This window comes from Mus caroli, chromosome 15, assembly GCF_900094665.2.
Source record: "Mus caroli chromosome 15, CAROLI_EIJ_v1.1, whole genome shotgun sequence".
Classification (NCBI taxonomy): domain Eukaryota; kingdom Metazoa; phylum Chordata; class Mammalia; order Rodentia; family Muridae; genus Mus; species Mus caroli.
Window position 1 is genome coordinate 6,082,905 of NC_034584.1, and position 12,289 is coordinate 6,095,193.

Below are 12,289 nucleotides of genomic sequence, written 5' to 3' on the forward strand. Positions count from 1 at the left end.
AGAAGAAAGAAAGAAAGAAAGAAAGAAAGAAGAGAGAGAGAGAAAGAAAGGAAGGAAGGAAGGAAGGGAGGGAGGGAGGGAGAGAGAGAGAGAGAGAGAGAGAGAGGAAAGAAAAGAAAGAAAAGAAAGAAAGAAAGAAAGAAAGAAAGAAAGAAAGAAAAAAGAGAGAGAGAAAGAAAGGGAGGAAGGAAGGAAGGGAGGGAGGGAGGGAGGGAGAGAAAGAGAGAGAGAGAGAGAGAGAGAGAGAGAGAGAGGAAAGAAAAGAAAGAAAAGAAAGAAAGAAGAGAGAGAAAGAAAGAAAGAAAGAAAGAAAGAAAGAAAGAAAGGAAGGAAGGAAGGAAGGAAGGGGAAGAGAAGGAAGGAAAAACGGAAGGAAAGAGAGAAGGAAAGAAAGGGGAGAAAGAGAAGAAAGAAAAGAAAAAAGAAAATACTTGACAAAAAGTTGGGTTGGTATGAAATGCGGGGGTGGGGTGGATCTGTGAGAAGTTGGGAGAGGAAGAATATTATCAGGATACAATGGTTACTTTTAATCATTTAATATGTTCACAAACATATGTACATATGATTACCTTTGATCTTTTTGTTTACTGCTTCAGTAGCAAAAATTTCTTTTACTTTTTGGCATAAGAGCGCTTCATCTATTTCAGCATTGACTTTCGTCAGAATGTTTTTTGGCTCTGTAAACCACTCTTCCAACAATGGCCAGTTGTCCAAGAAGCCAACAATTCTGCGAAATGACGACATTATATGAATATGTGGTACTCATTTAAGTGTTTGCATAAAGAGACATTAAACACGACATCTAGTAGATTGACAGTTCATGATGAAGAAGTAGCCTGGCCATGGAATTCAGTCAACATTTACTTTTATGGAATCTATATGTAATGGAAAAATACTAAATTTAAAGAACTTGTCTGATGGCATCAAGGTTTAAGCTTTAGAATTTTAGAAGTATGGATGGAAAGGTTTGAAAATGCTAAGCATTTGGCAAACACCTGGCTTATGTTCAAATCTCTGTTTGAAGATGAAAGAAAATATCATTCACAGTAATGGCTGACTTCATTTAATGGCTCTTCCAGTGATGCCATAGCCCCAACACTCAGGTCATACTTTTTATTTCCCTTATAGATACAAAGTGAAGAGGTTTTTAGGTAAGGAGAGAGGGCCTAGGCTAGTTAGCTTTGTTTAAAGTGATTCTTGAATCATTCACTCTCCCCACCCCCCCAGAGCATAGACAGCTTCCTATAGCTCAGATTACACTTCCCGCTCATTTATTTTTAGATATCTTGAGTTTTCATGAAATTGCCTAATTTTGTCTAAATTTTCTTTTCCAAAGCAAAGTTACACACAATTCAGAGAAATCCACATAACTTCATTTTGGTAAACTCGAAAAGCTACTATAAACTTTTTCAGTTTTGACTTTCAGTTCTTTGAAATTCTGTGATCCTTCCCTGGTAGAAGTTTTAGCTGAATTCTACAGATATAACTTAAAAGCATTTTCTTTTTCACATTTTTTCTTCTTTTACTTTCTTGGCCTTTTTTTGTCAGGTAATTTTATTAATCATGTTAATGCTAAAGTTGCTTGAATGACAATGACAGGTAAAATGATTATATGTCTCAAGGTCCAAGTTAATCATGCCTAAAATCACAGCCATCAAACCTGAAACTGTTTCATCTACACTAATGCATTTATATACTTTTCATTCTTTTTTTTTTCTTTTTAGACACACACACAATATATTGTTACAATGTATTTCGATACATTATATGTTGGGTAATAGGGTAAGAAAAGGGAGGAGCATAAACATGATTCACTGTCTTAAAAGCAAGCTGTTGATGAATTGGTACTTGACAGATACATTAGCAGGAGTGCTAACCTGACCCAGTGTACAAGCCAATTTTAAGGCACTGAGCATTGTAAAGGTAACCTGATTTTTAAAATTATTTCATTTTTGTGCTAAAGATTTTTTTAAAGATATTTTTTGCTTAAATGCATTTTCTGATTGGCTTGTTTCCCCACACTCTGACAGCTGTGGCTCCAAATATAAATGTTTTTCACATAATATTTCACTCAATGCAGAAACATAGTTTTGATTTACCTGTAGAAGATTCTGTGGTAGGGGATGAATCTCTTTTCTTTTTGTAGATTTTTATCATTTGAAAGTCACCAATTGTCACCTCTTTGAAGGGCAACAAATAGGCAGGGCACAAAGTTGAAAACATACCTGTGCTGTATGTGGTCTCTTAAGTTCCGGTCTTCACTCTTATTATCTTGGCTTGTACCAGTTCCAGGACGGCCAACATTTTCATGAGAAATTTCATGTGAGATTTCTTTAGCTATGGTACGTAAATTACTTAATTAGACAGTGAACCAAACAAATCAAAGTTGCTACTTACTGACAAAACATACTTGTGCAAGATTCCAGGTAGAAATAGCCATAGTTTGGTCTACAAATGCTTCAGTGTTTATATTAACATATACAATATATGCAAATATATTTAAATGGAATATATTTTGATTGGTTCTTCTCATTATCCACCTCCTCACAGATTGTCTACCACCTCTCTACCTACCCAAATTCTTGTTCTTTCTCAAAAACAAAATAAACAAAAACATTGGTCAAAACAAACATGCCATAAGACAAAAACTCCCAAAACAAAATGGAAAGGATGACGTATGCACAAAAGTACACACACACACACATAAAATCTTTGTGCTTCCTCTTCCACATAGATCCCTGAGCCTTTATGGGAGTTGATTGGCTGATTGGTGAAGTTATACATTTAGGAATAAGAGGTTCAAAGCCTCTATTTCTCTGTGCATTGTCCAGCTGTGAGTCTCTTTGTTAACTTCCATCTATTTTAAGGAGCAGCTTCTTTTATAAGGATTGAGTGATGCCTTGATCTACGGATATAGCAATATGTCATTAAGGGTAATTCTATTGCTATATTCCTTTAGAAGCCTTAGTAGTAGGTTTTCCTCTAATTCTGTTGCCCTACTTAGTCTTTGATTCTTGACTATTTAAGAAGTGTCAGGTATAGGTTTCATCTCACGGAGTGGAATTTAAATTTGACTTGTAGAAAGTGGTTCGTTACTCCCATAATGTTTGTACACTATTACACCAATATATATTGTAGGTGAGTCTTTGTAGGTCATAGGGTTTGGTGCTGGGTGTTTCTGATGCTTACTTTTCTCCTTTGGCATTGTGCAAAGTCTCTCTAAGAACCATGACTGATAGTCAATAGGGTGTGAATCTTCTAGTTGGGCAACAGCTCTATTTCCTCATCTGTATATACGTGATATTTTCAGCAAGGATGGTTTTACTATCAGGTTATTGATGGTAACTACTATTCTTGGCAATACCATATGATATTTGGGGTATATTTATGGGGCTGTACGGGTCCATGTCTCAAGACATAACCCATTCCTATCTGGAGGTCAATTTTACTTAGTGGCATAAGAGGTCTATTTAAACTATTACCACCCTTTTTACATGGTGAATCCATTTAAATTCCTTGGGCTTCTATAGTAATAGGTTTCTATTGGGTGCCTGGTAAGAGAAGAAATATGGGGAGGTAAAGCAAACACCCAAGACAACTTGAAAAGCCACACTTTAATACATTTTGAAGGAAGCTTAAGGTCAGAAAAGAGATGACTACTACTGTAATAGGAGTGTTGACTATTATGGGGTAACCAACTGATTCATAATAGAATCTGAAGCCTGGTTCACAGGATGGAGTCTGTGATTACTAATGTATTCCTGGATCAAAAACTCATCACTAGGGAGTTCATAGGCACTATAGAGGTACTCAGTACTGTTACTTAACTCAGTGGTCATACTGTCAAACTGCCTTCTAAATACTAATGTTTATACCAGTTGCTCTAGGATGCTCTCACACATGGTCAGAGAAGTTATTTTTGCAATGATCACCAACCAATGCAGAGGCACATTACAAATTGCAAGAGCAAGCAATTGAAACTGTAAGCTATTTGTCCTGAGTGGGACATTATTAACTATCCCTACTCATAAATCAAGGGTAAAGGAGCCAAGAGTTAGTAGAAAGAATGAAAGGGTTGGAGGATGGCAATGAATGTCGTGAAATGTTGTCTTTAGGATATGAGTAGTGCACTCATGAGCTCACAGCAGCTGTGGTTACCTATAGAAGAGCTTCCCAAGATCATGCCAATCAAAATCCTAGTGTAGAAGAAGAAGATTGCTGGGCCCTACCCCTGGACATTGGAAACTGATAGCTTCTGAGGGAATGAGAATCACTCTTCATTGGGGATGTAGCCACTGCTTGGTGGTCCATGCACCGCTGGATAGTCCCATTGTCATGCATATGTGACCAGCACTAAGTAGATTATGGGTTAATAAAACAAAACAAACAGACAAGAAGTTAAAAAGGGAATGTGTTTGGGTAGAACCTGGAGAGAGTTTGGTGGAGATTATGTATATGTATATGTACATGTACATGTATATACACACATGGAATTCTCAAAGGATAAAATTTTTAAAATAAATTTTAAAATAAAATAAAACATTAATTATAGCAGAGTTCATGGATTTAAGAGGGGGAGAGAATGGCATTGGAGATGGAAATACTGTGTACAAATATATTCAAATTCTCAGATAAATTTAAAAAATTAATTTACTATTATTAAAGAGAAACTCAAACAACCACAAAAATTTAGGTGGCTTTAGAATAAGAATTCACATTTCTCTTGGAATGGGCAAGAAATGAGGTAAAAACACACTGAAGAGAAGCTTGATTGTCAATATGAAATACCTCAGGGCAGATGGTTGGTGAGACAATTCTGAGATGCAATAAGTTAGGTTCCGGGAAGGGAAGATAACAAGAGTTTCTTTGAACTAATGTTGGGTGGGAGAGTACTTCCCATACTGGAAAGTACTTCCGGGATGGGAGAGTACTTCCTGTTCTTACAAACAACCTGAATCCAGTTCCCAGCAGTCACATGGTAGCTTTCAAGAGCTTGTAGCTACGTTTCTAGACGCCCCAATGCTTTTGTCTGATCACTGTGAGCATGTGCACATATATGGTGCATATAGCCACACAAAAACACACAGGGGGGGGGGGAGAGACTGAATAATAAATGAATTAAAAAAAAAACACATAAGCAAAATTAACAAAGGAAAAAAAAAAAGACAAAGCATGCCATACTCCCTTCTCTGTTCACCAAGATCACACCATATTCTGGTTCTCAAACAACCTGGAATCAGCAACATTCCCTTGTATCCCAGGACGCTTCCTAGAGTGTACTGTGCTGTCCCTCTCAGCGGTCACTAAAGTTCAGTGTGAACAGAGGATGATTCCTTCTTTTTGTGCTTCATTATAGAATATTTTGTCTCCCTAGATCCAGTGGAATATTTTTCCAGCTGTTATCAGCTCATGACACTGATACTTTAGATAATTGGTCTCAGGATTGACCAATTTTTCATTTCAGGCTAGACAACGTATACACAGACAGTAAACCCTTTGTTTCAGAGACCTCCCTGTCTAAAGTTTGATGTAAAGATAAGATTATAAAGAATATGTTGTCGTGGATAACAAACTTGGAAAAAGAAAATCAGCACTGGGAAGAAGTAAGAGTAAAATACGGGACCATAAAGTCAAATATACACGAGACTACTTACTAATACCATACTATAATATTGTGAAATATTTATGCCTCTTTCTGGCACTATGAACTCACTTTAGAATAAACACAAAGAAATTGACCATGAGAAATGAAAAATAATTAATAGGAAAAAATTTTCAACAGCTCTCACTGAGTTTCATCCAAAACACAAAGTACTCGTAAACTGGGAATAAACAGAAAATGACAAAGAGAAAAGAAAGCCTTGAGCTAGACTAAAAGGGGTTAGAATTAAAGCAAAACAGCACTGGGGTGTGATTTCACAGCATTCAAGAAAATCAAGGGCCTCAGAAGTATAGTACTCGGTGGTTTCTCTTCATCTACATTAATGATAAAACAAGATGAAATGGATTTGGAATACAAAATCATGGTGGCTTTTGTTTATTTGTTTTGTTTGGGTTTTTGTTGGTTATAAAATTTATGATATCCAAAGCTAAGAAAGAATGCCTGGGAGTAGATTAAAAGGAATGAGAGTTGCTCAGAGAAAGACACACTGAGGAGTGCATTAATAGCATTCGAGTCAGTAAAGGGTCTGGAAGGCTCACAGGGTGCGGTAATCACCCCTTCTACAGAATAGATGATTGAAAAAGAAATGTGGACACTTCAGCTTCTTTTTCTGCCTATCAATTTTGTCTTTCTGTATCTGCCAAGGTTGTTCTTCATCTGTCCTGATTTCACTTCTGAGGTTTGACCAAACACTCTGACCAAAAGCAACTTAGAGGAGAAAAGGCTTTATTCACAATTCCATTACTGTGGGTGGGTCAGGTCAGAAACCCAATACAGCTACCCATGCTGTAGTTGAGAGCCCAGGCAAACGAACGCACACATTTGTAATGCTTAGATTGTTTTGTTTCTGTTCTTAAACAGCCCTTGGATGAAACTTAGGGAAACGCATTTCTTATAATGGGCTGGTTTTTGTTTTTGACATCATTTAATGGAATTAAGAAAATATCCCACAGACATATCCAAAGGCCAATCTTAAGTAGGTAGTCCCTCATTGAGATTCTCTTCCCAGGTGAGTTTATACTGTGGCAAGTTCAACATGTAATCATCTTATCATTTCTTTCCTCACAGTTGAACTAAAGTAGTTATCTTTAAATTTAAAAAAAAATGAGCAAACAAACATCACCACAACAAAAAAAAACAACCTTGTCTTCAAAACTAATTACCAGGAAAATAAATCATATTAACTCCATGCCCCTCTCTATAAAATAGAAGAAGAAAGGAAAAAGAGAACAGGCCCTAAAAGGAAATTGGAAGCACCCTGAACCTATGCTCTCCCCCTTTTCACAAAAATGTTTCTAGAAAGTTACCTTCATCCCCACTCCCTGCCTCTGTGCCTGTCCTTCAGGCTTCCACCTTGGCAATCCATCTTCCCCCTCCCCTGTCTAAGAAGTCACCAAAAATGTCAAAGCCAATGGTTATGTTTCCATCCTTCTCTCAATGTATTTTTCAAGAACATGTATAGGAAGAACTCAGCTTACAGGGCTTCTATTAGTTATTAGGTTGTTTTCATATTCACAACCTATCAAATGAAGTCAGATTGAAATTCTAGAAGCCACCAGATTACACACTGCATTAATGACTGAGAATGGGAGTTCAGCTTCACCATTGTTACTCTAGACTTTGAGCTCTCTTTAAATGTTATACTGTTTATCTTAATTAGATCTCCAAAAGGGAAATTAAACACAAGTGTATAATCTAATGAATTAATAAATGAAAATATGCAGGATACAGATCAACAAATACCAGCCTTAAAAGTCTCTAATGTCCCATTGCAGTTGCTATTAAACTCAGAGGGTGATCACTCATAGCCTGAGCTGGAAATCTTGCAGTGTTTCCTCTCACCTTATGCAAGTCACTGCTCTCTCACAAGCTAAGTCATGCTCTCTCTGAATGGCTAAGACAGGCACTGACTCTTCCACAAGGATGCTGGTCTCCTGCAGTGATTATTCCTTCTCCCCAAGTCTCCCTGACCCCCTCCCTATTATCCTTGAGCACTGGCTGGATTGATATTCAGCCTTTGCTGCCTACCTGCCTTTGGGTGTGGTATGTTTACCTGAGATGTGGCTCATCAGACTTCTCTATGGATTGCAGTCATTATAAGACAGTATGTTGAACCTGTTCCTAGTGACTGTGCTCTAACACGCTGGTTAGACTTCTACTATTTTTGGAGGGAGATTCGACTGCACTTTACTCCTAAATATCAGCTCTTTGGTTATGAAACACAAGATACAAAGACACACAGAAGATTAAGTGTTTGATGCCTTCCTCACCACTATCCCAGGTAGATCTCACTCCAAATGCTGTGTTAGTCATGAGAGATTTAACGAAAGAATAATTCATGCTAGCATTTGGTAAAACATGTATTTTAAGAGTAAATCTGTAACAAAGAACTTATGAAATGAACTGTGCTTTAGAAATAATTCACTCAGTTAGTTCATCAGAGAATTGGTAAAGAGTGACAAGCAATTCAAAACAGGAAGTGCACACCATTATAAGCAACTGGCAATGAAGGGATAGATATTAATAGGTGAAAAAAAAAAGACTGGCTACTACCTATAGGGAAATATATTTTCGGTGATATTTTTGACAGTGTAGAAATTGTATCTCAGTTGAAGAAAATTCACCAGGATGACTGCAAACAGATGAAAGTTGAATTGCTAGCAATTTCCTCTAACTTATGGATTTACAGAATAATCAAGTCAAAGTTACAGCTCATAACAGAACCAGTTATCTTAAGACATCCTGTAGAATATATGCAAGTCTCTACTGAGAAAATACCCAGGAATCTTTCATTCATTTCAAAACCATCCACAAACTTTCCTGACATTTATTACATATTACACCAATCCTCTGCATTAAAACCCAATGTCTTTGAATATCCATGGCAACACCATAGTCTTTTTTATTACATAAGATAGAAAACTGAACTGTAAGGAATTAAATATAATTTGTCCTGGGGTCTCTGATTTCTGGAAGGCTAAGGTGAGAGTATTATTGAGCTTATGAGTTTAAAACCAGCCATAAAATGAGACCTCATCTCATAAAAGAAAAAAAAAGTAGATAATAAAATAAAATTTAAAGCACAACAACAAAAAACCCAATGAATCGAGTTTCTCAAGTACCTTATAAGGGGAAATTAAGGCTTAAGAATATATACTTTTATCTTGGTAAATGTTTAATTTGTAGGATAAAATATTTCCACTTTGATGATAAGAAAAATCAAATCCATCAAGAGTTTTGGCAATAGTACTCAACTTTACCAATGAGCAGTTACAGCCACTGTTTCTAGCCTCCTTAGAGTTAATACATAATCCAAGAAAGAATGTTGCCAGATCCTTACATATAATAGAGTTTTATCAGCATCATTAAGGTACCAGATAGCTACAAATTGCGTCTCTGTGTGTACAAGTCTCAGAGGAAGCTCTGACATGGAGAGCTGTCAATTTGCTGGAAAAGGCCAGTGAAGTGCTTAGAGTTGGCCCAGAATTCTCCCTTAGTCCCAGGATTTGGCTAATACTAAATACTGTCAGTAAAAATAAGAGACAATGAACTCAGCTAGATAACACTTTGAAAAATAGATTAAATGAAACTATTAATTTAGTCAAAGAACATTTTCAATATAATATATTTGACCTTGTTTTCCCTCCTCGCAGATTCTTTCTACCTCCCTATATAGCCAGCTTCATGGTCTCTTTCTCTTCAAAAAACAAAAACAGAAAAATAAAATAAAACCATGGAGTTAATAAGAAAACCCACAGGTTTTTAAATCACGTTTGATTATGAAAAAGAGTGTGACGTTTAAAAAAATCAATGTATTCCTCTTACCTATGATATCATTAGTGCGAGCCAACGATGAGTTATCGGAAATATCTAGCAATATGACAAAATCAAGTGCAGATGGGAGAAGAGAGACCTCTTTGGAAGTTGAGGGGTCTAGGGCCAATGTAGGCATTTGTTCTTTCTTCCTCTTTAACTGTAGGAATTTTTTTTTGTACCCTGTAAGTGCTTCCTCCAGGAGTTTGGCTTGATTTAATGTCATTGGAAATCCATCAAGAACCCAGCTTTGGTCCGCAGGTATCTCCCTAAATTCAAACAGCACAATTCATTAGCATGCTGATAGACACTATGGCCCTTCAAAAGTCAGTGTGATACAATGAACGCCTTTACTTTATGGTAAATTCATCCTGTTGCATAGATGTTGCTATTTTATAGCTAGAGTATGAGGTTTCCTTATGTGTTCTGATTGCTTCCTTGCTTAAAATCCTTCTGTGGGTTCCTGCTGTCATGTAGATGTGTGCTCTGAACTTGTAACTACCTTTTACAATTTTAAATGCTTACGGGCAGATATCCTCACCGCAGTGTGCACATGTGTGGCTCTGTGTACCCTATGCTCAGGCTGTACGTCCTCAAAGTCCTCATCTATACAATGGAGTACTGTAAAATACTTCACTGGGGTTTGTGAAGAGGAACAGAAATGAGACATTTAATAATGTCACACAGGTCCATACTGAACACTCCTGTCACCAATTTGGAGGGCATTTTTATCCCACGCACTCCTTACACTCTTACTAATTCCACAATATCAAAAACATAGTATTGAATTAAAACTTTCCTTTTTGGTTTCGTTTTCTTTTTGTTTGTTTGTTTTGTTGATTTTCGAGACAGGGTTTCTGTGTAACAGGCCAGGCTGTCCTGGAACTCACTCTGTAGACCAGGCTGATCTCAAAATCACAGCCATTCATCTGACTCTGCCCCCTGAGTACTGGGATCAAAGGCATGCACCACCACTAAAAGGGCTTAAGTACCTTCAAATTATGCCAAACTAAAAAGTCTCCTTTATATTTTAAAGGCATTAATTTACTTACTGCCTCTCATATTAAAGAATAGATTCACTTTTCCAGAAGTTTTTAAGTCTTTTGGTGACTGCCTGAAATCTTTCAGATCATGTGGCAGGAAGAATGGGGGCGGGAGGAGCGGGGGTCTGGGGGAGGGGAACAAATTTCAGAAAGATTTCAATTCTTGCTCAAAAGCATAGACTTTCAAATGGCTTCCTGTCTACTGATTCTCAGCATGGCTACCAGCTTCCGTCTGGCATGTCTTTATCTCTCCCACTAGGTTATCAAGAGCAGGAAGAGACTGCATTTTACTTTCCCGACTTCTCCAAAGAAAGACCAACCTTCTTCATAGATTGGGCTTACTAATTCATTTGCCCAAGCCATAGGAGAGAATTCCCTTAAGTACTTGACCTCTTCTGAGACTTGCTGCCTCAGAAGCCACAGCACACAGAGGCAGAGATTAGAGCTGCGCTTCTTCAACGCTAGAGTGAGATGGCAAACAGCCGGCAGACAGCAGGGAGTGGAGGAGCTGGACTTACATCACTACCCAGACACAGCTATGTAACTACAACAACTAATGTTCCTTTTCTCATTAGACTAGACCGAAAGATTGTAAACCAGTGACAGTCCTCGGGAGGTGTCTTAGAGGAAATGGAGATGGTGTTTGGGGTGAGGAGGGTGGTTGTGTGGACCCTCCAGATCTACTAAAACCAAAGTGAAGGGCTGCTTGATGCTTTTGCATATCCATTTGCTTGACGAACAAAGAGCACTGTGGTAAAGTGTACTTTATGTCATTTCTGAGAAATGTGAGGCTAAAAACCTTCCTCGAGTTCCAATTACGAGATACATAAGTGAGAAGCAGCTTAAATCTTTAAAGCAGCCTTTAAGACAACATTAAGGAGGAGCTTATCCCAGATGAACAGTAAAAAAATTCTATAAACTCTCCCTCCTCTTGCCTCTTAATGCTCCCCACATACCACAGTTGAGCAATTCCATTTCCTCTCCAATTCTTTCAACAGAGCCTTTTACTCTTTTTCCCCCATCCTGTGTAGATTATTTCCTTTATTATACAGAACAACTGGCCTCTTGTAATAGACATGTATAACAAAGCAAGGTTGAGGGTAATCCTCTCTCACTAAACGGAGGACAGAGAAAGTATAAAATGACAGATTCTTTGAACTTTTCCTCTTTGTCCCCTGTCACATACCTTCCCCGTGCTATACATATGTGCTTTGTCTACACTGTGTACCACTGCCTGTTGTCTTGGGATTCCTGGACTCCACTCCTGCCCTCTCTGTGAATCACAGCACAAGCAAGTGCAGAAGCCTGTGTGCAGTCAGTTAGGATCTCCTTTCTTACACCATATATCCTTGGTTTTGGGTAGTTGTCCAGTACTCCAAAAGCAGTAGAAGCCGGCCTTCGTTTCCATCAGGTGGAAATCAAGACTAACCAGAGAAAAGTGAAGTATAGGCCTGCAAATCTATGTACTCTCCCTCTATCTTACTTAGGAATTGGTAGATACATTTGGATATTTCATTTCTTTGTTATTCTTCACATATCTTTTTGTAAATAATACATGAAATGGGAGAGGGAGATGGCTCAGTAATTAAAGTACTTGCTACACAAGCATGTGAAATGAAGTTCTGATTCCCAGGACTCATGTAAATAGTGACTGGGTATGGGACCCAACTGTAATTCTATCCTTAGAGGTTAGAGATGAGATGCCTCAGGTGAGTTGACTGGAAGACTAGCTTGTATGTTCAGCAGGGTTTTTCTGAGAGACTCTGACTCA

General features: G+C 37.8%; 1 protein-coding gene across 2 annotated transcripts in view; it reads right to left on the reverse strand.

The window, feature by feature from the left end:
- Spef2 (sperm flagellar 2) overlaps positions 1-12,289 on the reverse strand; it is a 163,231-nt gene that overhangs the window by 81,442 nt on the left and 69,500 nt on the right. For both annotated transcript variants that reach the window (XM_021183947.2, XM_021183946.2), the window contains 3 exons: positions 9,488-9,744; positions 2,226-2,337; positions 570-727 (listed from right to left, as the gene is read on the reverse strand). In XM_021183947.2, coding sequence (XP_021039606.1) covers positions 570-727; positions 2,226-2,337; positions 9,488-9,744 — 527 coding nt within the window. The remainder of the gene's footprint in view (positions 1-569; positions 728-2,225; positions 2,338-9,487; positions 9,745-12,289) is intronic.